The sequence below is a fragment of the Lithobates pipiens genome, unplaced genomic scaffold (assembly GCF_037356315.1).
Source record: "Lithobates pipiens isolate NorthernLeopardFrog02 unplaced genomic scaffold, aLitPip1_a1.2 Scaffold_8, whole genome shotgun sequence".
In the NCBI taxonomy this organism is placed as follows: Eukaryota; Metazoa; Chordata; class Amphibia; order Anura; family Ranidae; genus Lithobates; species Lithobates pipiens.
Genome location: NW_027507903.1, coordinates 551,457,633 through 551,483,481, shown reverse-complemented (window position 1 = coordinate 551,483,481; position 25,849 = coordinate 551,457,633). Strand labels below are relative to the sequence as shown.

The 25,849-nt window shown below is 42.3% G+C and overlaps 1 protein-coding gene across 1 annotated transcript; it reads right to left on the bottom strand.

Annotated features, from left to right (window-relative positions):
- Positions 1-2,500: 2,500 nt before the first annotated feature.
- On the bottom strand, positions 2,501-6,440 carry LOC143960895 (protein phosphatase 1 regulatory subunit 3C-like). Its single transcript, XM_077469888.1, has 2 exons — positions 6,253-6,440; positions 2,501-3,969 (listed from the first exon to the last, which is right to left on the bottom strand). The coding sequence occupies exon 2, from the start codon at positions 3,943-3,945 to the stop codon at positions 3,271-3,273; it is 675 nt and encodes a 224-aa protein (XP_077326014.1). The 5' UTR covers positions 3,946-3,969; positions 6,253-6,440; the 3' UTR covers positions 2,501-3,270.
- Positions 6,441-25,849: the final 19,409 nt, after the last annotated feature.

Below are 25,849 nucleotides of genomic sequence, written 5' to 3'. Positions count from 1 at the left end.
GTCACAGCAGTGTGAACAGAGCCTAAAATACTTCTACCTCTGAGGCTAGGCGGTCATGGATCCGTCCTTTGGGCTTGAGTCCTCACAGTGCAAGGAAGCATAGAAGGCCAGCATGCATGACAGTTATGCCACACAGCAGTGCCTGCCGCCAACAAAAAAAAAAAAAAAAAAAAGGGGGGGGGGGCGCACAACACCTACAAAGTTGTGTCTTAAAAAAAAAAAAAGTTATAAGATGAGCAAGTTACTTACCAGATATTATTAAAAGGGGAGTTCCACACAAGTGGAAGATCTGCTTCCCCCCACCCCCTTCTGGTGCCACATTTGTCACCTTACTGGGAGGGCCCAGATACCCATCAAAGGGTGACCTACGTCATTTATGGCCATGCCTCCGCTGCCTTCTGGGAGACAGCAGGACACCGTTCAGAAAGCACAGCATGACTCATGCATGCGGAAATAGGGCAAGACTTCACTTTGTATCCCTTAGTAAGGATGCAGGCGCCTGCACCCGAAGCCAATGGGCAGGGTCAGCTTTGGGTGCAAACTTCACAGGCTACCTTGCTAGGAAAGTGCCTTTATATTAAAAGTAGCCACTGACTTAATTTAAATTTTTTTTTTTTTTTTTTTTTTTTTTTTAACAGGCTCGAGCTCTTTTTTTTTTTTTTTTTTTAAAGAGACTAATGCATGGCCCATCTTTAAAGCCCCCAGAAGGCAAATGCTGGTCAGGATGTAAGGCTCATTAGGTGAATCTTAGACTACAGGAAAATGGCACCAAACCTCAGCAGATTGTAAAGCCTGCAATGAGACTTGGCTTCAGCTTGGTACTCCACCCATAGAAGCCTCCCCCCCCCAATAATGACTTTCTCCCAGCCTGCTCTGGACCTCTCTAGGTATAGAAACCTCTGTCCTAGCATTGTATGTTTGTACTTCGGCTAGCACACAACATACTGTGCAAATACAGAACTTGTCTATACTATAGTCAGATTACAACTGTCACTCAGGGGTTGAATGAGACATGCTGTCTGCAGAACTGCAAAATTAAGTATCTTTTGCAATCTTTACCCCCGGATCATCAGCAGAAACAGGGAACAGATAACATTGTTTGCATTTACTCTAAGATAAGGTTGATAGCAGCAGAGATGACAATAGTGCAAGACTTCCCACCTGTTACACTGGGGTTGTTAACTAAAACTGGAATGCACAAAATCTGGTGCAGCTCTGCATAGAAACCATCAGCTTCCAGGTTTCTCTGTCAAAGACTAATTGAACAAGCTGAAGTTAGAAGCCAATTAGCTACCATGCACAGCTACACTCTCCAGTTAATCTACCCCAGTATGTAGAAATTTAGCTATAGAAACAGGTGGTTTACCAATATCTGCTTTTTCATGTGTTTGGTTAGCAAGCTAGGGCAGATCACAGTTTAAAGCGGTAGTGTTAATGGTCTGCCTGTTTAGACAAACTAGTACTTTCCCTTCAGGGCTATTCATGCCCTGCCCAAGAAAGTTATCCAAGTCTAGACATGGAGGAGAGGCAGGTTTTAGGACCTGCTGACCAACACCCATGACTTGACAACCTTTGTCATACAATACAAATCTTAGGGACAGAAGAGCATAGCTACCATAACTGAGGCTACAGAGGAGTTTGTGTGGCCTGAAGTACCACCCTGTAAGAAGACCCTCTGGCTTTAGCCTAGTAAAAATACCAGGTTTATGCCAAACAAGCTTAAATCTACCAACTCTGCTAGAAATCCATTCCAAGCATCAGCTACTCTTTCAGGAAAATACTTTGAGCTTAGAAGTTTCCTCCTGCAAGTTAAGAGGCCATGTCCCATGTTCTTAGCTTCATAATGAAAATCCTGCCCTCCTGAATCTTCACACCCTTCATACATCCAAAAAGGTTTCAATTTTGTCTCCCCTTTCCTCAAGGCTGTACAGGTCTGTTTTTAGCCCTCAGACATTTCACTTTTTTGCAGTCAGGCCAGGGATCAATTACCATACCCAGCAAGACCTACAGCTTCAAAGGACCTACAAAAAAAGGTCACCATTCATGCAATACATAAATCTGTAGTGGCACAGATTTCCCTCCCCTATAGTCCAGCAATAGATCTCATACCAACCACCAAGGGAGGTAGCAAGTTAACTGCCAGAAGGTAGAGCAAGCTCTATATGCATTTCACAGCAGGGAGGGAAACACCTAATTATGGATCTCAGTTTTCCAGTTGATCACTGGTAAATTGTTAGGCCCCTTTCACACCAGTGGAGCATTCAGGTCTGCCCAATCAGACCACCCATGGTTCTCTGAAGGGCAGCGGACAGATTTCCCACTGAGGAGGCAGATAAGCTTACTCTGAAAAGGGGCCTTACTCTTTCAATCCTAGTGCGGCTCTATGGCCATCAGTTCTCCCCATTTGCCTAAACCAGGTAAGTTTATAGCAAGTCCTTAAGTCAAACACACCTCGGTTTTGTTTTAAGAGTGATAATAAAATAAAAAGACACTAAAGTGCAAAATTTGAGAATGTTTATTGAATGCCATAAAACCAGAGATAAAATAGACTGTGCAAATATGCAATCCCAACCCAAAAAAGGTAGATTGTTAAAAATACAGAAGAAAATAGGTGATTACTTACAGCTTATCGAGTGAAAAATTGCAAATATTCAATCACTAGGGAGTGGTGAAGCAAGTGAGCTTTAGCACAAGTTATTGACCAGGTTAGACAACCATGTGTTCAAACACCCAATTTGATTAAAAAAAAAAAAAAATAAAAAAAAACACACAGACTGAATATAAACCCATCACATGCAGAGAAAGGAGGCATTTTGTAACTTTAATAAATAGTGACCAAGCTACAAAGATCTACATTCACTGCAAAAAAAAGCAACAGGTCCACATGATCCTTGCAAGTTGCACATAGACTAATGAACAGCTTATATACAATATAACTTAGAGGTTTATAACTTTAAATTCACATATTTCCAATACGGAAAAAATGTGCATCCTGAGTGAAAGTTGTGAGTATCTTGTGAAGACATTTATAATTAAACCTCAGTGTTGTTGGGAGAGTAGGCCCCCTCAGTTAACTGGCTTGTTAAGTTGCCAAGTTTTACAAGTAGAAGCCTATGACAACCACATCATTAAATAAGCATTCCATCTAGTCTATCCTTACAGCTGAAAGAATGGAATTTCCCTCTTGATCCACAAAAGGGACATACAATGCAGTACTCGTGTTCAGTGGACCAGCCCCTTTCATAGTTCTAAACACCAATTTGGCCCATTTCACCAATACACGCTTTGAAGAAGGTATTTGCTGTGTTCGGTCTCCTTGTGCAGTGCATAGTTTTTGCCTTCGTTGTTGTCCCAGTATTCCTTGCCCTGGCACCAAAAGCAGATACAGAACTCTGCACGTTGGGTGCCTGGTGCCAGTGGAAGCCTGAAAGAAAACATATCCGTCTCCTGTCCACCATACGGATCATGGAGATAAGAGCATAGAAGGTCATAGTGGCTTTTCCAGTTGTCGTAGCTCACTCTAAGAGTCACCCGTTTCTCATAGCCAAGGTTACGAACTTTTATAGTTCCTGCCACCACAGCCCCCTGGACTGCGCACTGCTCCAGGGATACTTGCTGCTTGTTAAGCTTAGCTCGAAAGCCAGTGTAGTCATGAGCAGGAGGCTGAAATTGCAGCGTGTATGTTGAGGTGGAGAAGGGACGCAAGACTCGCAAGGATGCCAATGCAAGTACCAGGGGATCCTCATCAAAGAATGAGCGCGAGAAATGGCGAACGGTAGCAAGAGCTAGTCCAAGTGCATCAGCAAAGACTACACCCTTTTTACGGGGGTCAGGAGGACGAGGAAATTGAACCAGGCATGGTCGAAGTGTTCCTTTAGATGGACGCCGCAACTGTAGTGGAGGAGGTGGACTGAGACACAGACACATGGAGAAGTCGCCAGGCATGGTGAATACAGAAGTAAAGTTAGCCTAAGAAAAAAACCAAGTATGAAGAATTAGTTCAAACTGTCAAATGCATTCACCATAGCTACATCCAAATACATCCCCCATTGTTTTAAAGTGGAAGTAAACCCATCGATTCAACAAAGTGCCAGTAATGTAACTGTCACACCACCCAATGGCTGGTCTCATAACTGATCACATGTGCTGCATCATGGCAGTTGAAGATTAAAAAAAACAGAGGTCAAGATGGCAGCTGCCTTAGCTGAGAATGATAGGAGGGTTTACTTCTACTTTAGGACAACTCTTGTAAAAGTCCATCCTAGAGCAATTGTCCCTAAAAAGAACTAAATGCTCATCTCTTACTACCCCACATCAAACTACACCAATGAGGGAGCAATACTCCACTGATGTCTCTGCAGAAATTACACATGCCTCAGCACTTCTCCCCGATCACCTTCGGTGGGTGGCACTACCTGCTGACCATGAACTGGGCTGCACCACAGCCTCATACTATGGACAAGGTTGCGGCACAGCATTTACAATAAATAAGTTGTGGCGATATCTTCTCCTCACATCACCACCTGGCAAACATTTCTAAAAAGCAATCTTCAGGTGTCTCAGTGACAGCAACCTGTGTAAATATAGGCTAAAATCTGTTTTACACACCAGATCCACACCAGCAAGCTGTGGGGGCACCAAATCAGGCACACTCCTGACCCATGGCTGTGTCCTTTCACAGAGCTGCAATTTGGCCCTGCCCCCTCCATCTCCCAATTGGCTCCAGTGTTCATTTTGGCAGCAAGTTTCAATTTAGTCTTAGGACTAAAAATGGCATTTTAGTCTTCTAAAATTGCTTTAGTCGTATTTAGTCGATTAAATCCCCAATACAAATAGATGTTCTACCTTTTAGTTAACCAAAACTCATTTTAGTCATCTGAAATCAAATGGATGTAATTAAATTGTAACACATTAGTTAACATTTTTCTACAATTTCCAAACTCATACTGCTGGCGTGAAAAAATCTCATAGGTTATTTATGGTATTGAGGTATGAACATGTGTTAATAGCCAGTGTTCATTTTGAAGTCAAATTTCAATTTAGTTTGAGTCTTGACTAAAATTCCATTTTAGTCGTATTTTAGTCAACTAAAATGTGTCATTTTAGTCCGCAAAATTAACAGATTGACTGCAGCAGGAGCCAATCGCAGCCAGTGAGCCAATGGCTGCCACAAGCCAATCAGGAGTGCAAGTCCCCAGAGAGGCAAGGCTCTCATGGATATCACTGGAACAAGGGGAGGCACAGGTAAATATTTGGGGGGAGGGGGAGAATCTGCTGCACACAGGTTTATTTTACCTTCATGCACAGAACGCATGCAGGTAAAAAAAAAAAAAAAAAAAAAAAAAAAAAAAAAAAAACTTGTGCCTTTAAAACCACTTTAAATAGTGTCCCTGCATTCAGTTATAACATTGTGCTGTCCAGCTAAGGTTCATTACTGCAGACAGGTCACAAGGAGGGAGCCGTACCATTGTCTAAGGCCAGCTAAAGGTTATACAATTTTCTTTCCTACCATCACAGGTGGAAGGAAAGAAAAGCTTGATCCCCCTCCCCCCCCCCCCCCAATTCACAGTCAGTGTTGATTTGGTGGGGGGGGGGGGGGGGGGGGAATTTAGCTCACACAGCACTATTATGTTCTGCCAACAGTCAGCCTTCCCTGCTGGCAGAATTCAATCACTGCTAATCACAGCCACCAGCAGTGGTCACATGCAAAAGAACCTGATAGGCTGGTTCACCAAAGAAGAAGATCAATTAATTAACTTGTACAACCAGCTGCCCATAGATTCAATCTCAGCCGGTCCCTGCTGACCTGGTCAGCTATAGAGCACCCCCATACATACATATATATATATATATATATATATTTTTTTTTTTTTTAAAGTTGTCCCCCCCTTTCCTTAAGTATATTAAAAATCCCCCCCACCTTTTAATCACGTGCATGTCCTCTGCACACAGATGTTGCGCCCCCAAATACCAATGGAGAAGTTACACTCTGTACAGAGGGGGTAGAAGCGGAGAGCGGGGGGGGGGGGGGGGGGGTAGAAGCGGGGTGGGGGGGAGGGGGGTAGAAGCGGAGAGCGGGGGGGGGGGGGGTAGAAGCGGAGAGTAGTACACCATTATACAATGAGAGGGCAATGGAGACGACTTAGCCCCGGAAATGACTGTGCAGTTATAACATTCCCCAGGCTGATCTCCACCAACACTCAGCATCCCCCCCCCTCCATCCCATCCCCGGGCACAGCAGGATCATCTCACCTAGTGAAGAGGCTCGGAGTTCTCGGATCCCGATGGACAGATGATGGGTGTGATGAGTGAGAGGAACACCGGGGGAGATGTAGATGGCAATGTAGGGGGGTCCTGAAATCCGAGCACAATACACCCTCCTTCTTCTCCCACCGGCGTCCTGCGCCCACTGACCCCCAGCAGACCTGAGCGCCACTATAGCCTTTCTTACTATCATGTGATCAGACCGGGACTAGCCAATCGCACAGCGCTCTAATTATAGGGGAGCCAACCAGCTACGGAGGGGTGGGGCTAAGCGGGATCTCCTACAAACCATGTAACTGTCCACCTGAGTGCCGTCAGAGATCAGACGGCGAGCGACGTCATCACAAGGAGGGTCACGTGTCCTGGGAGGGGGGCAATGTAGTGATAGAGAGCCATGGAATACAACTTTTTGACATGATGATGAAGGATACCTATTAGCAATCGCCCCTTAAAAGGAGAATTTTACTAAAAAAATGATTGTTAAAATCTGCAAGCGTTTTTTTTTAACTACTATTATTTATTTATTTTTAGCTTTTGGAACGTACAATTGCAGCAAATTAGAAATTGTAGGAAAGGCTTAGCACTGGGGAAACACTCTCTGGTAGATAAGTAGTGTATTTTATATACAACTATATAGATCAGACCAAAATGAGGGGGACAGAGGGACGGAGGACATTGTTCTGAATGGGGGACAGTTCCTCCAAATCAGGGACAGTTGGGAGCTATGCACCGTTCCTGTGTGTAGTGGAGTCCAACAATGTACAGATCCACAGAATACACAGAGCTACAGTGTGCACACCCCTCCAGTATACTGAGCCACAATATTCACACAGCTACACTATGGAAACTTATAGTATATGGAGCCATTAAATACAGAGCTATACTAAGTTCTCCAATATACAGAGCTGCAGTATATATTGCTATGGTATGTAGAGCTTCAGTATATAGAGCCAAATCAGAAGACCCCCATCACATCGGAAGTCCCCCATCACATCAGAGGTCCCCCATCACATCAGAGGTCCCCTCTTCACATTAGAGGCCCCCCCATCACATCAGAGGTTACCTCATCACATCAGAGGGTCCCCTATCACATCAGAAATCCCCCCATCACATCAGAAGTCCCCCATCACATCAGAAACCCCCCCCCCCCCCATCACATTAGGGATCCCTCATCACATCAAAGGTCCACCATCACTTCAAAGATCTCCCCATCACATCAGAGGTCCACCATCACATGAAAGGTCCCCTCAACACATCAAAGGTCCCCCCCATCACATCAAAGGTCCCCTCATCACATCAGAGATCCCCGCATCACATGAGAGGTCACATCATCACATCAGAGGTCCACCCTCACAACAAAGGCCCCCCCTATCACATCAGAGGTCCCCTGGTAACACCAGGGGTCCCTTATATCATCAAAGGTCCACCATCACTCCAAAGATCATCCCATCACATTGGAGGTCCCCCATAACATAAGAGATCTCCTCAACACATCAGAAGTCCACCATCACATCAGAGATCCCTCCATCACATCAGAGGTCCCCTCATCACATCAGAGGTCCACCGTTACATCAGAAGTCCACCATCTCATCAGAGGTCCCCTCACCACATCAGAGATCCCCCATCACATCAGTGATCTCCTCATTACATCACAGATCTCCCCATCACATCAGGAGGTTCCCCCATCACATCAGAGGTACAAAATCACATCAGTGATCCCCCCATCACATCAGAACCCTCCCTTCTCATCAGAGTTCTCCCTATCACATTAAAGGTTACCTCATTACTTTCACACTCTGTGATGATGGGGTGATTCTGACGTGATGATGGGGTGACTCTGATGTGATGGGGGATCTCTGATGTGATAGGGGATCTCTGATAATCATGTATTGGGGGACCTATGATGTGAAGTTAGACCCCTTTCACACTGGGGCACCTGTAAAGTGCCTGAAAAATGCCTCATCTGCAGGCCCAGTGTGAAAGCCTGAGTGCTTTAACGTTGGGGCGGTGCGCTTGCAGGACGTTAGAAAAAGTCCGACAAGCAGCATCTCTGGGGTGGTTTGCGAGTGGTGTATACACCGCTCCTCTACCGCCCCTGCCCATTGGAATGCATGGGCAGCACTGCCAAAGCGCCTGCAAATCGCTTTGGCAGTGGTGCTACACTATGCTATCAACCCTTTTTAACCCCTTCTAGTGGGTAAAAGCGCCCCGCACCCACCCGAATAGTGGCGACAAAGCACCGCTATAACAGCGGTAAAGCACCACAAAATCTAGCGACGCTTTACCGCTACCGCCCCCCACTGCCCCAGTGTGAAAGGGCTCTAAGCTTCATCAAGGTGGTTGTGTGTATCTTCCGAGGCTCACAACAATTATCTTACATTTTTTACATTTTAGGCTGGGGTGCCTCAAGATTTTCCATATGTTTAAAGGGTGCTGGGACTGATTTTTTTTTAGAAAAGCCAAGCTATAGGGTGATAGTATACAGAGCTCCAGTATACAGAGTTATGGTATACAGAGCCATGGTATATAGAGGTATATAGAGGTATATAGAGCTATGGTATATAGAGCCATGGTATATAGAGCTATGGTATACTGAGCCATGGTATATAGAGCCATGGTGTATAGAGCTATGGTATATATAGCCATGGTATATAGAGCTATGGTATACAGAGCCATGGTATATAAAGCTATGGTATATAGAGCTATGGTATATAGAGCTATGGTATTCAGAGCCATGTTATACAGAGCCATGGTATACAGAGCCATGGTAGATAGAGATATGGTATACAGAGCCATGGTATATACAGCTATGGTATATAGAGCCATGGTATACAAAGTCATGGTCTATAGAGCCATGGTATACAGAGCTATGGTATACAGAGCCATGGTATATAGAGCCATGGTATAGAGAGCCATGGTATATAGAGTAATGGTATATAGAGCTACATTATATACAGCCATTTCTTCTGATATAGTGTTCCGAACCCCCTGACTACTTATGCCGCGTACACACGATCAGATTATCTGACGGACCAGAGTCCGCCGGACAATCCGCCCATGTGTGGGCTCCGGCGGATGTTTTGTTCCCAAAAGTCTGGCAGTCCAGCGGACAATCCGCCCGTCTATGTGCTAGTCCTGTGGAGTTTTCAAATGAAAGGTCTTGCCCACACACGGAGTAAAGTCTGTTCATTTTTAACGTGACTCCAGGTAGCCGGGACTAGCGAAGGAAGTCAATGTCACCGCCTCCATCGGCATTGACACCTCACGAGCCCCGTCACCTGGTATGGATTTAAAGGGGAACCCCCAAAGTCCATAGAGACCCTTATCCGAGTACACAGCCCAGCCGGTCAGGAAAGGGGATGGGGACAAGCGAACGCCCCCCCCCCCTCCTGAGCCATACCAGGCCGCATGCCCTCAACACGGGGGGTGCTTTGGGGAGGGGGGGCCATGCGGCCATACAGTGTTGTAGTCTGGTCACTGGGGGAGAGGAGACTGGGGAAACACTTTCTCCTGCCTGCAACAGACTGATGGCATTATCTCAGCCTAAGCAAAGTCACTGACTGTAGCATAAGCAAGTTTTTCTACAATATTATACTGTTGTACATTGAACAATGTCAGGAATTGATTCATGCAGAATTGTTACCAAACGGTCCATGATAAACAGCCAGGATGGGTAAACATTCTCTTTCTGTAGCAATCTTTATTTATTTATGTCTGTGCCTTCTTGTCCAGTGACTATTACCTGCCTCATTTCTTGTATAGGTGTCACAGGGAAAGGAAGTCACGGAATATCTCCCCAAATATAGATGAAAAAACGTTTCTCCACTCAATCCCAAACTGGAAAAAACATTTGGCTAAAGCAAGGCTTTAATCAAATGGGAAATGTAAAGGAAGGATACAGTATATGTAGGCTGCCATTGCTGTCCCATCTTCTGAACATGCTGGTGCTGTGGCTGTCATGGTAATCCTGGGGGTTCAGGACTTTCCACGACACTAACCTGGAGCAAATACGCAAGTTGTGTTGTGTGTCTGATTCAGTCATTCAGAGTTGAACAACCCCACCAGAGGGAAGATCTCAGCCAGAAGGCCAGCTATTAAGGCCATTTCTGTTTGCTTGGATTTTGCAATCTGATCACTGAAGGTGACATGACTCTTCCCGGATTATCTGCACCGTCACTAAACTGGGAAAGTCACTTAACCTTGTCAAAGTTTGCTATGTGAGGGCATCAGGTTCTCTAGATACCATACTGTGATGATGTACGTTAGGGGAATGTGCACCTACATACTTCCCCATATATTTTAAGGATCCTCACCACCTGGTTTAACCCTCAAAATGCTTACCCACTGTGCCATGAGGTGGTTGCTGCACAAGCCCTTTCACTTGAATGGGTCGTGTTCATCAGGCAAATTGCCTGCCAAATGTGACATTCTGTTAATTTTTTTTCCCCAATTTGGCCCTAAAGCAAGCATCACAGATTTGGCATGGGTAGAGACCTGATCGCCTGCATTTCTGTGTTTAGGTGGCAGTTAGCGGCTCAACTATCTGCTTTTACAGCCACCCTGTAAATGAGCCCTAATACCGGTAATAACACTCACATGTCCCCCTGTTTTTGACTACATTTCCAGGTACCCCTTTCGCATTCCATATTTACAGCTAAGCTTTTAGCTTTCTCTTTGCCTTCTTTTTTGCAGGTAAAGGGCCTGGTTTCTCCACTCTCATATTGCTTTTATACATCGTGATCGCTATTTTATTTGTATGTTGGTTTTTATGGAAATAAACAGCCATCTTATTTTGACCTACACCATTGGAAGCCCTTTTCCTTTTGTTTTGCATATCACCTGCTCTGTGAGCTTGTTTGAATCTCCTTTGGTGATTCATTGTTTGGTGGCCATTTGTCCATTATCTGGATTCCATTGAGAGAGGATTGGATTTCCTGAGGACACCGTGGATCGTTCCATATCGATTAAGGGATTCTCTGCGAACTGCCGCATTGTTCCTGCATGATCGTGGTTCCATCTTTTTATGCTTGTTTGACCTGGTGTCGCTGACATTGGTTATGGTAAGAGTATCCACCTTTATTATACCACTGATGTAATTTTCTTCAGATATCCTGTAACCACTTTTGGTTTGTTATGAACTACCGTGTTTGTGGCAGACCTATTGATTATTGGGATAATTTGGCATATTTCCTTTCACGGACTTATGTTTGTATCTTGGCTACTTATTTATGTTGATGTCCATTTTTTGTGTTTTACTTTATTTATTATTTGTTATGAGCACATGATATTTATGCACTTTACAGTATATTAGTACTGTTTAATCACTAGCACTACATTTTTACATCTTTATACTTATGAATTTTGTTACATTCATATGTAGCAGCTCCCAGATTAGCGCAATCATTTTTTACACTTTACAAACTAAACAATGGCACAACCACACAGGTTATAGTGAGGTGGGCTATATGGAAATAAAAGTCCCTTCACCATAACTACTCTACTAGTCTGTCGGTCCAGAAGCCCTACTCCTGAAAAGCCATGGTTCCATGGGCTGCACTGATGATGGCCAATAAGCCTGAAACAACAGTATGAAGTTTGGGATAAAAGGATAAAATGCTGTAAACCAGCATTTTAGGGTATGCATTTGGCCCAGGGGCAAATAAGGATTTATTGCCATTATCCGAAAATGAGGTGTAAGCCTCTTATTTTTTGAATTTGTAATGGGGATGGAAATCATGCAGATAACACTTGTTTTGTGAAGGCCCAACTGTCTAGGTAAAAGAATGAGATAGGACTGTACTGCATTGCCTCAGTATATATGGATAGTGTGACTTCCTTCCTCCCTCTCCAGGAGGTCAGTGAATGAATAGTAGGATTCCAGCATTGACACCTCAAGCCCTCTACTTATTTTACAGTCTAGCTTGTTATGCTTCCAATATCCTCTGTAGTGCAGCAGAGTCATGGAGACTGCAGAATGCAAAGCATCAGTGTGACCCCTAACTGCTGGATTCTCCATGTTTTCTGCTATCCAAGCTTAGAGGAAGAACCTTACTTGGCTTTACAATGAATGCAGTATGGGTCTCAGTTTTAGACTGGAAAGCAAACCATAGACATGAGCCATGGACATCCCCTGATCCAGCTTAGGTTAGTAGGTGGTCAGAGTAGGTGGTCTATTTTGGTCAGATAGATGGGTCAGCGTAAATGGTCTATAATGGTCAGAAGTTGGTCGGAGTAGATGGTCTATAATGGTCAGATAGATCGTTGGAGTAGATGGTCTATAATTGTCAGATAGTTGGTCAGAGTAGATGGTCTATAATAGTCAAAGTAAATGGTCTATATTGGTCAGATAGGTGGTCAGAGTAGATAGTCTATAATTGTCAGATAGATGGTTGAAGTAAATGGTCTATAATGATCAGAATAGATGGTCGAAGTAAATGGTCACATAAATAGTCACATAAATAGTCACAGTATATGGTCTATAATAGTCAGCTAAATGGCAGAGTAGATGGTCTATAATAGTTGGATAGATGGTCAGAGCAGATGGTCTATAATGGTAAGATAGATGTTGGAGTAGATGGTCTATAATGTTCCGATAGCTGGTCAAGGTTAATGGTCTATAATTGGTCAGATAGTCAGAATAAATGATTTATAATGATCAGATAAATGGGTCAGAGTAGATGGTCTATAACAGTCAGATAGATGGGTGAGAGTACATGGTCTATAATGGTCAGATAGATGGGTTAGAGTATATGGTCTATAATGGTCGGATAGATGGTCTATAATGGTCAGATAGATGATGGTCTATAATGGTCAGATAGATGGCCTGAGTAAATGGTCTATAATAATTGGTAGTTGGCCTATATTAGTCAGATAGCTGATCGGAGTAGATGGTCTATAATGGTAGGATAGCTAGACTATAATGGCCAGAAAAGTGGTCAGATGGACAGAGAAGTGTTCGTATTTCTCTGGGTAGACTCCTGTTAGCCCCTTCAGTCTTATGGTAGCCATACATTAGTAAAATTTACATACATACAGGAATTGAAGGGTTCTAAGCAAAAAGGAGGCAGCTCCATTTTTTATCCTTTAGGTTATATATTCTATATGATATCTTGTTCCAAAAAATCTGTTCTTTCAATCGATGCAAAAGGAGGCAGCTCTGAGGATTAGTTCCCATGTTCAGATGCAGCTGCCAATCTAGAATGTTTGTCTAAAGGACAAGGCAGCTTCAAAATGTAAAAAAATTGTCTTGCTTTATAAGAAACAATGCTGAATCCTGTGTTAATAAATGGACAACAAGCAGGTAAAACATATCCAACTAAAGCTGGAGAAAAAAATATTAAGTTTTTTGTAAAACTGATTGCTGCAAACGTTCTTCAATTTTCTAATGGTTAGTGGGCAGTCCTTTTTGAGTGCAGTGGCAAAAAATTGATGGAGCAGGATAGAAAAGGTTTCTTGAACAAACGAAATTCTATGTGCAAATGTATTCCATTCAACTAACAGGTTTGGATGAAATTTAAATAGCTTGCAAACATAATTCATGGATTTAATAAGAAGAATGTTGAAAGTCCTGATAAGAATTTTAGTATGAACGTTTTTTTTTTTAATGAAAGTCTACTAGTGTATGGGCAGCTTTAGATAATTCTAATGTCCAGAATGGATCTTCTCATTTGATTACTTTTGTTCCCTGGGGATTAGTTTGGTGCCAGATGGGTATGCCTAGTGCTGGGGTATGCCTGCATTTTTATACACAAATTTTACTCATGATGCATAGCTCCCAACTGTCCTTGATTTGGAGGCACTGTCCCTGATTTGGAGCAATGTCCCTCTGTCCCTCATTCCACCTCATTTGTCCCTCATTTTGGTCTGATCTATATAGTTGTATATAAAATGCACTTTTTATCTTTCAAAAGGTGTTTCCCAGTGATAAACCTTTCATCCAATTTCTAAATGACTGCATTTGTACATTTTAAAAGCCAATATAAAGCAATAGTAGTGGTAAAAAAAAAAAGTCCTTGTGCATATAATTAACGTTTTTTTGGGTTAATTATCCTTTAAGAGGGTGTGGCAGGAAGCGTGTCCTATGCCTACATCCATTTGTTAGTAGGTGTCCCTCATTCCCATCTCAAAATGTTGGGAGGTATGATGATGGTCATTTGATGGTTGGATGTTCTGATTGATATCTGATGTCTATGGCTAGCTGAAACCACAAAGAAAGATGAGAAACCAGGGAATTAAACCTCCATTATCAACACAAAAGTGAACCGTCAGGTTTGACTGTGTTCAGTTTTCAATCCCCACCACCTGCTTTATTGAAACGCTAATATAGCCAAAACTCTATACAGAGACAAGAAGTTGTTATCACCTCCTCACCCTTTGTTTGAACCCCTAAAAGCCCATGCTGCAACTGTGTGCTTTGCATTTGTTTGTGTGGCAGTTGTGACACGCCCCCATTCACGTGAATGGGTTCACATTCTGCAGGGTGTACTGCTCGCCAAATGTGACAGGGGTAATTGTTGTCACACTGCGATATAAAAATATTGCTGCTGCGGCATGTGTATACCCCATACTGCTGTCCTTGCAGCTTAAGGGGGGCACGTTTTTATGTCCCCTCCCCAGCTGCAAGTATAAACTATGCAGGTGAGGCCATCTGACTTTATCCTAACTTTCCTAATTTTTACACATGTTCTGGGTTATTGACTTATAAATTAAAGAATAACAGCCAGGTAATAGGCACATGTAGAAGGTGGTCAGCAATGTAATCCCTCTATATTTCTCTTATGAAAGGTTTCTTTTTTCAGGTTTTACTAAATCCGGCCTAACTTCATTTCACGCATATAGATTAATTAAGTGACACAATAGGTCCAAGGGGCAGCAGCCATATTTCAAGACACGTAATACATTTTTTTGGTGCCTATGCTAAATTGTGTCTTTTTTTCTTATTCAGTTTAAGGAGATGGTCTGAATGCAATTAGAACAAATCTGCAGCTTTCATTCAAGTGCAAATCTCCGTGCAAACAATGAAATGGCCTGGTGCCAGCTGTCCCTCCACAAAACAATCCCCAAAACACTGTCGCTTTAAGAGGACGTTTACACAGCCCACAAACAATGGGGACTAATGGTCAAGGGTGACGTGCTTTCACCTCTGGCTGATGGGTCCTAATAAAAACAACCTAAAATGGAGGCTGTCTTCAGCCATTCTGAATAGAGGCTTTTATAGTAGATACTTTACGTATAAACCTAAATAATGGATATAACTTATGCTTAGGAAATTTAAAATGCAAACTTCAGTGCATTTTTAACTTGCTGTTGCATATTTTGATTATTATTTTTAATACAAATTTGTAAATGCTCCCTCTAGTGGTCATTTATAGATTGCAGCATGTCATTAAGATCACTGAATAACGATCCCAGAGATAAGCTCATTAAACCTTTTTACTACACTGCCAGGATGCATGCTGCTAAGTTAAGGATAATTGTACTTTCAGAATAGTACTGCCTGAATAGCTTCCTCCATTTTCCTCCATTTTAGATATATACTTACCTGAAACCAACAGTTTCGGCCTGCCACAGTCTTCACATCTGCAGATGATCACATATATCTTATCTAACTCAAAATGGATTATTCTATGTATAGAACCAGTGGGAACCAGCACAATTATAGTATCACATGTCTCTTGCAAGCAGTTCACACTGCCCTATGTGAACCACTGCGGGTGTAAATACAAAGTTAATGACACCCCCAGATGGCAGTGCAAACTGTGAAATGGTGCTGGAATTGGATCGCATGGTTGTAAATACCCATGCGATCCGATTCCAGTACGGCCCAAAAAAAGGGTCCTGCACCAATTTGGTCCGAATGCGATGGAAATTTAGCCATACAATCTCTATGGCTGAATTTGCATCGCACAGACATCGCATGTGATCTGCACAAAAATGCGGTGCCAATCACTCACGACGTCTGACATCGCAATAGTGTAAACCCAGCCTCATACATGCACATACTAGGGCCAATTTAGACAGGAGCCAATTAACCTAGCACTCTTTGGAGGGTGGAGGGAAACCAACACAAGTAAAAGGAGAACAGGCAAACTCTATGCAGATAGTGTCCTGATTCGAGTCGAGGGCCCCAGAACTACAAGGCAGAAGTGCTATTTTTCAGGGCTTATAAAATGTAATAAAATGCTCCTATATAAATTGTATTATTTATATTTTACATACTAAAACAAAAAACAAAAAAAAACCCAAATATTACCAAATTTGCCCAAGTAGTTCACCGCTTGTACTGTTATAATCTGTAAAGTGCAAAAAATCGTATTCTTTAAAATACCAATTTTTTATCTTTGCCCACATGCACCCTTCCATGCATGGAGAAAACCCATGTGAAATAAGCTTACTGGGGTCACATTATAGCTCCATACTCTAGATAGTGTTAGATTTGGGCCCAGGAGGAGAAGCTGCAGTGTTATAGGCCTGTTAAATCCTGTGCACCCCCTGCTCTCAGCACAGCTGTGTCAACACATTCCAGCCATTGTCACCCAGGGAAGAGAGGGCTCTAAATAATGACAGGAATGAGAAAAAAAGGGCAGGGAGTGACAAGACGACACGCTGGATTCCCAGCATCTATACCCTCCCCCCAGTGTATACTGGGAAATGCCATTAATTGCCCTCCATTGTAACGTCAGTTTCAGGAATCTGTGAATTTGACCAGAAGGGAGGAAGAGACAGAAGAGAGAGGAGCGGAAGACAAAAATGCAATTTAAAGTAGGTCTCAGTAGTGTGCCTATACATTGGAGGTGGTTTGATTTGAATGAACCCAATCCAAGCTTTGTTTTGCATGTGTGTGATACAGATTTATTTTTCTTTTCTTTAATTCACAGATGACAAGAGACGATGCGGAAAGCAGGGAATGGAGTTTACACAATTGAATTCTTAAGCTGGCTTTTCAAATGAACGTTTATACCAGTTTTTGATTTTGGAACAAATGGACTTTAGTGAAGGAAAAACACATCCACAGTTAGAAATTCGACCGAGAAAAAATTTCCATTCTGCTCCTTTGAATTTCCTCGTCACTTCAGTCAAAAATGAACATCGAGTTCAACCCACTTATGCCCCGTACGCACGATTGGAAATTCCGCTAGCAAAAGTCCGATGAGATCTTTTGGTCGGAAAATGCGATCGTGTGTATGCTCCATCGGACTTTTGCTGGCGAAATTTCGGCCAGCAAAAGATTGAGAGCATGTTCTCAATTTTTTTCTGTTGGAAAAAGTTTCGATCGGGAATTCCTATCATCTGTACAAATTCCGACGTGCAAAATTCCTACGCACGCTCGGAAACAATTCGACACATGCTCGGAAGCATTGAACTTCATTTGCTTGGCTCGTCGTAGTGTTGTGCGTCACCGCGTTCTTGGCGGTCTAAAGTTCCGAGAACTTTTGTGTTACCGTGTGTATGCAAGCCAAGCTTGAGCGTAATTCTGTCGGAAAAACCATAGAACTTTTTTCCGAAGGAAAATCCACTCGTGTGTATGGGGCATTAGAGTTAGAAAATGAAAGAAATGTTGTTAAAATGAAAATTTTCAAACTAAATTTTATTAGTGTATGGCTAGAGTGCCTCTTTTCCAGGACTGGAGTCATTTCATGCAGGACAGGCATAGCTGGTGGTAGGTCTTACTGAACACTATAGGGGCAGTTCCTACCTCTGTCTACATACAGGGCTCATCGTAGACAAATGCAAGTCTATTGGTACAATAACAGATGCTAAATGGATGGCATCACAACCATACAGATAAATATACAAATATCATAGATTGCAAAAGTGAGTGAACACAAGCAAATCTAAATTCCAGTAAAATTGACTGCGAAAGAATTCACTATGCAAAATGACATATATAAAACATGGTGGATAAGTCCATAATAAAGTGCAGCAAAAAATTTAAAAAATATTTATAATGGAGCAAAAATGTATAAGTGGCAGTTCCAAAAAATTGCTTATGACTAAAGATCAATGGTGTCTATTCAAAAGCAATTTTTTGGAACTGTCACTTTATACATTTTTGCTCCATTATAAATATTTTACACCCTTTTTCTGCACTTTATTATGGACTTATCCACAGAGTTTTATTTATGTAATTTTGCACAGTGAATTCTTTTGTAGTCAATTTTACTGGATTTTATATTTGCTTGTGTTCACTCACTTTTGCAATCTATGACATTTGTATTTTTATCTGTATGGTTGGGATGCCATTCATTTAGGACTTTATTTGATCACGTTAGCACTTTAATAGGTTTTGGAGCACAACACCATAAATTGATTTATTTATATTATTAAATGAGTTGTGTTTGACCCCTGTCGGTGTTTGCTGAAACCAAATTCCTTTTATTGCACATTGTAGGTAGCATGGGATTACCCTCTGTTTTAATCTTCCAATGGGGACACTAGTTCTGGGTCCCCAAAGCATTCCCCCTTTATTTGCAGGGATTTCCTCTTAGTTCTTGTGTGGCTATGTCACAGGACATGAAGGGAAATCTCCACAATGGGACACAGATGGCAAAAAAAAAAACTGACAGGGGTTAGGTTATAACCCTCCCTTACTCTATCCAAAATGAATTTTTTTTTTTTTATGCCTACTGTTCTTCTTTAGGACGTGGTGCACATGGTTCATGTATTTGATGCGTCAATGTGCAGCCCATGGATGCGGCTCCTTCCAATTTGTTTGCAGTATTCTGTAAAAAATCCATAGAAATTGCATTTGCATGGGTTTACGTCACTGTTCTCTGCGCTGTCTCCTCTGTTGGTTTCTATTTTTCCTGGAAATCCACTTTTGGAATAGGTCAACACAGGCTGGCATTTGGTCAATAGACCTCCTTTCCACCCAGGCCAGCTGTCATATTGTGCATGCTTATTCCGAGGTTGTGCTACACAGTGTAGAGAAAGGCTATCCAGCAGAGACACAAAATAGACCGGATGGACTGTGACATGGGCCATAGACACTAGATAGGTAGCCAATGATGAGCATGAATGCCTTATTTTGGGGAACAAATCCACTGGCGCCAATTTGCTTAGAACTCCCTACACAAAAAAAAAAACAGCTGTTCAGAACTAAAATCCTATTCACAGTATAACGTTGTGGTAACATGCTGTTGTGCGATACCGGCCCATTCATTCTGAATGGCACCCCAACAGATCTTGTCAACAGGTGTGCATTGAAGCATAAATTATATCTGGTCCATTGTGGTGTGTTGGGCAACCCATAAAAACATGAATGGGCCGCCCTAATGCAATTCACACTAACATGACCACAAAGTGGTAAGCACTTCCACCTAGCAGCGCTAGGGTTGTCGGTTCGAATCCCAACCATGGCACTACCTGCCTGGAGTTTGCATGTTCTCCTTGTGCCTGCGTGGGTTTCCTCTGGGCACTCCAAAAACATGCTGGTAGATTTATTGGCTTCTGTCTAAATTTGATCTAGTATGAATGTATGAATAAATGAAAAACTGAGGCACTTGCTGTACTAACTATGCAATGTTAATACAGCATTCTCCCTGCTGAGCTATTGTGTTACATAGTTACATAGTTAGTAAGGTTGAATAAAGACACCAATCCATCCAGTTCAACCTGATTGAGTGTCTACAATTGTCCCTATCCCTGTACATTGCACACTCACATCAGTCCCTACCCTCAAGGAGCCCACAATCCAAGGTCCCCATTCATATACTACCGTAGGGTCAATTTTGGACAGATGCCAATTGACCTACCTGCATGTCTTTGGAGTGTGGGAGGAAACCGGAGTACCCAGAGGAAACCCACGCAGGCACAGGGAGAACATGCAAACTCCAGGCAGGCAGTGTCGTGGTTGGGATTCGAACCAGTGACCCTTTTTACTGCTAGGCGAGAGTGCTAACCACTACACCACTGTGCTGCCCTAACTGTTCTGACAGAGGAAACTGCCCTAACTGTTCTGACAGAGGAAACTGCCCCACTGACCCCCACCCTGCCAGAACACTCCGGTCAGCTCATACAGCCATTGGCTGCGAGCGCTGATTGGAAGCTGTTTTCCAGCATGCCCATTCAACAGAAGACGGATGTTTAGCCGGCTTCTGTCAGACAGGCTGCTATACACATGGTCCGATATTTGGCCATGTGTACCAGACTTTAGGCAACTTAGATCGTAAGCTCCTTGAGGGCAGGGACTGGTGTGAATGTACAATAGATATGTAAAGTGCTGCGTAAATTGACGGCGCTATATAAATACCTGTAATAAATAAATTGTTACCTGAACTCACCAAAGTAAAATAATCAGGCAGTAACAATCTAACATGAACATTTTAAGTATTAAAGACAAGCTCCAGGCAAACAGCTAAATACAGAGATGAAATAGATATATGAGCTTTAACCTTATTTCCATCCATCCAATCCTGAAATATATACAGCTCTGCCACATAGCTCAGTCCTGCTTGGCAGAGAGGAACCTGAGCTTTCTCTGATGCAATTTCTCTTACAGGTTTCCACCCACCCTCCATCCTGAGACTAGACAGTGAATATAAAAGCAAATCATTGATGAATTATCTGCTCTCTTCTCCTATTAGCATGCTTTAAACCCTGCAGCACACCTGATTGGCTGCCTCTTCTCTCCCCACTTCTTGCTTCTGCTGTACCGTACTCTGCAAGAGGCTATACCAAGTTAAATTCAGGTTGCTTGCATTAAACAATACATGTAAATCTAAACTCTAGGATATACGGTAAGACTATCCTCCTATGTGTCGATAAAAGTCAGACTATCTAGACACCTACATTTATATATATATATATATATATATATATAAACTTTCTCATTTCAGATACATCACATGCTTGCTCCTGAAGATTGGCTACAGCCATGAAATTTGTAGAGCTCACATATGTCGTGTTCCAGATATTTTTATGAGATTTTATGTGTCTATGTGCTTTTTACCATTATGATATGGATTCATGAGGCCATGGGCTAGGCAGTCATTTTTCATACAAATTATGTGTGTGTATATATATATATATATATATATATATATATATATATATATATATATATATATATATGTTGAGCAATTATGGAATTGTAACCTTGTGATATTTATTGCTACCCATGTTAGTATCATGTAGAGCTGCACAATTCTGGCCAAAATCTGAATTACAATTTTTTTGCGGACTGTATGGCCAACTTAGTCCGTCAGACAATCCGACGGACAGTCCGTCCTACTTTCGAATGAATGGACTTGACCACACACGGATGAACAACAGTCCGTCGAAAGCTTGCGCGATGACGTGTACAGCACGTACGACAGGACTAGAAATAGGAAGTCCAATACACAGCAATGCAACCTTTCGCCGTGTAAATCCTTTCTGAGCATGCGCCATACTTAGTCCGTCGAACTAGCCTACTCACGAGCGGACTGTCCGCTCAAACCAAAGTTGGACGGACAATATTACGGAAATTCCGAAATACTTAGTCCGCCAGACTGCACGCTGAAAAAGTCCGCTGAAGCCCACACACGAGCGGACTGTCCGCTGAAATGTGTTTCGACGGACTAAGTTGGCCAGACAGTCCGCCCGTGTGTACGCGGCTTTAGAATAAAAAAATCATGTTTATCGCAGCGTAAAATCTTTCACATTATACAAAAAAAAAAAGGGGGCTAACTTTACTGGTTAGTTATTTTTTTTTTAATTCATTAAAGTCATTTTTTCCAAAAAAACATTGCATTTGAAAGACCTCTGCGCAAATACAGTGTGACATAAAATATAGCAACAACCACCATTTTATTTTCTAGAGTGTCTACTAAAATAAATATATATATATATATATATATATATATATATATATATATATATATATACAGTGGGGCAAAAAAGTATTTAGTCTGCCACCAATTGTGCAAGTTCTCCCACTTAAAAAGATAAGAGAGGCCTGTAATTGTCATCATAGGTATACCTCAACTATGAGAGACAAAATGTGGAAACAAATTCAGACAATCACATTGTTTGATTTTTGAAAGAATTTATTTGCAAATTATGGTGGAAAATAAGTATTTTGTCAATATCAAAAGTTCATCTCAATACTTTGTTATATATCCTTTGTTGGCAATGACAGAGTTCAAACGTTTTCTGTAAGGCCGCGTACACACGGGCGGACTGTTCGCCCAACTTTGTCCGCTGAACAGTGTTTGGGCGGACAGTCCGCTCGTGTGTGGGCTTTCAGCGGACAGTTTCAGCGGACAGTTTGACGAACAAGGTTTTACGGAATTTCCGAAAAACTGTCCGCTGAAACCTTGTTTCAGCGAACAGTCCGCTCGTGTGTAGGCTTGTTCGTCAAACTAAGTTCCGCGCATGCTCAGAAAGGATTTACACGCCGAAAGTTATAATGCAGTGTATAGGACGTCGTATTTTTCGTCCCGTCGTACGTGCCGTTCACGTCATCGCGCACGGTTTCAGCAAACTGTTCGTCCGTCGTGTGTGGCCATGTCCGTCCATGCTAATTTTGAGCGGACTGTTTGCCGAAACTGTTTGATGGACAAAGTTGGGCGAACAGTCCGCGCGTGTGTACGCGGCCTAAGTCTTCACAAGGTTGTCACACACTGTTGCTGGTATGTTGGCCCATTCCTCCATGCAGATCTCCTCTAGAGCAGTGATGTTTTGGGGCTGTCGCTGGGCAACACAGTCTTTCCACTCCCTCCAAAGGTTTTCTATGGGGTTATATCTGGAGACTGGCTAGGCCACTCCTTTGTTGCCCGGGCGGTGTGTTTGGGATCATTGTCATGCTGAAAGACCCAGCCACATTTCATCTTCAATGCCCTTGCTGATGGGAGGAGGTTTGCACTCAAAATCTCACGATATATGGCCCCATTCATTCTTTCATGTACACGGATCAGTCGCCCTGTTCCCTTTGCAGAGAAACAGCCCCAAAGCATGATGTCGCCACCCCCATGCTTCACAGTAGGTATGGTGTTCTTTGGTTGCAACTCAGCATTCTCTCTCCTCCAAACACGATGAGTTGTGTTTCTACCAAACAGTTCTACATTGGTTTCATCTGACCATATGACATTCTCCCAGTCCTCTTCTGGATCATCCAAATTCTCTCTAGAAAACCTCCGACAGGCCCGGACATGTACTGGCTTAAGCAGGGGGACACGTCTGGCACTGCAGGATCCGAGTCCCTGGTGGCGTAGTGTGTTACTGATGGTAGCCTTTGTTACGTTGGTCCCAGTTCTCTGCACGTCATTCACTAGGTCCCCCCTTGTGGTTCTGGGATTTTTGCTCACCGTTCTTGTGATCATTTTGACCCCACGGGGTGAGATCTTGCGTGGAGCCCCAGATTGTGGGAGATTATCAGTGGTCTTGTTTGTCTTCCATTTTCTAGTAATTGCTCCCACAGTTGATTTCTTCACACCAAGCTGCTTGCCTATTGCAGATTCAGTCTTCCCAGCCTGGTGCAGGTCTACAATTTTGTTTCTGGTGTCCTCCGACAGCTCTTTGGTCTTCACCATAGTGGAGTTTAGAGTGTGACTGTTTGAGGTTGTGGACAGGTGTCTTTTATACTGATAACAAGTTCAAACAGGTGCCATTAATACAGGTAATGAGTGGAGGACAGAGGAGCCTCTTAAAGAAGAAAATACAGGTCTGTGAGAGCCAGAAATCTTGCTTGTTTGTAGGTGACCAAACACTTATTTTTCACCATAATTTGCAAATAAATTCTTGCAAAAATCAGACAATGACGTTTCCACATTTTGACTCTCATAGTTGAGGTATACCTATGATGACAATTACAGGCCTCTGTTATCTTTTTAAGTGGGAGAACTTGCACAATTGGTGGCAGACTAAATACTTCTTTGCCCCACTGTATATATATATATATATATATATATATATATAATGTTTGGGGGTTCTAAGCCATTTTCTAGAATGAAAAAACAAGATTTTAACTTGAAACCAACAAATGTCAGAAAAAGGTTTACTGTTTTAAGTGGTTAAACTTTTTTTCATTGAGAAATTGTTACAATGTTTATGATATGATAAAGAATGTTTTGATTCTTGGCAGACTGCCCAATTTTTCTCTTCCTTTCTTTTGATGGTTGTGGCTTCAGAAGAGCAGAGAGAATTCTTTGCATAGAAAGAATTGTGAAACACTTTAGTCAAGATCGCAATAACGATTCTTGACGATTAATCGTGCAGCTCTAGTATCATGTTAACTTTTTTCAATCGGACATTGAGATCATGCTTGTACACTTCTTTATATGAATCAAACAATGTATATGAAATAATAAACATTTTATATTTCATCAAATTACTCTTTTACAAACATCTTTAGGGCTGAAACAACTAATCGATTATGAAATGAATCGATTACTATTTTCATAATCGATTAATCGGCCAGTAGCATAATGGGGTTAAAAAAAACTAAAATGAGCCCTTTATAGTACAAAAATATAATCACTACTGTAAATATTACTTTCACTGTAAAAATGAAGCCCTTCCAGTAGTGATTATCTGCTTTTTTGTACTATAAAGGGCTAATTTTAGTCTTTTTTTTTTTTTTTTAATTCCTTTATTCAGTTTTCAAAGCAGGACAGATATAGTAAGCAAAACAATCACAAATAAACCTGGTCCTGCACATCATGACCATAAACATACACTAGAGACAAGTATGCATATTCATTAACAGTCTCACATATAAGAGGTATTTGCAGTCGTGAAAATTTTAGTCTTTTTAACCCCATTATGTTACTAAACGTCTTAGGCCTAGTTCAAATATATATATTTATTGGTGCTTTTTGCAGAAACGCACTACAGTTCATTTACATGGTTTCCTATGGGACACGTTCATATCTGTGTGCTTTTTTCAGCCGCTGCATATTTGGAAAGGGTCAGGGACTTTTAACTGTGCTTTTTTTGGTTCAATATACTTCAATGGAGAAGCCGTAGAAAAGAATGTGATGCATTTTTGCAGCAATTTGTGTTTTTTAAAGAGGAAGTAAACCCTGATGAGTTTACTTCCTCTTTCATTCCCTGCAAAGGCAAAGCATAATGGACTACTATGCATCGCATAGTAGTCCATTATGTGTCACTTACCTGACACAGGAGCCAGCGAAGTCGCCGCTGTCCCCTGTAGTCCCCCGCATCCATCTTCTTGGTGGGGTCTCGCAGCTCCGCCGCTGTCATTCGGCAAAGCCGCGATGACGTCACTCCCGCGCATGCGCACGGGAGCCGACACGCGCGGCAGCTCCGTCGTTGAGAATGCCGCGCTCAGTGAGCCTGCGCGCCGCTGTCTACGGCGTATGCGCCGTAGACAGCGGTGCCTGTTTTCGGGCAAATATCTCCTAAACCATATAGGTTTAGGAGATATTTCTTGGACCTACAGGTAAGCCTTAATCTAGGCTTACCTGTAGGTCAAAGTGGTTTGTAAGGGTTTACAACCACTTTAATCTGACAAAAAAAATGCAAAAAACGCCCATTTTTCAGTAAAATCACATGCGCAAAAAACAAAACACACGGCAAAAAGCACTGCAGAAACAGATCAAAAGCAAAAACTGCATATTGCCTTATGCTGGCCTCACGGATC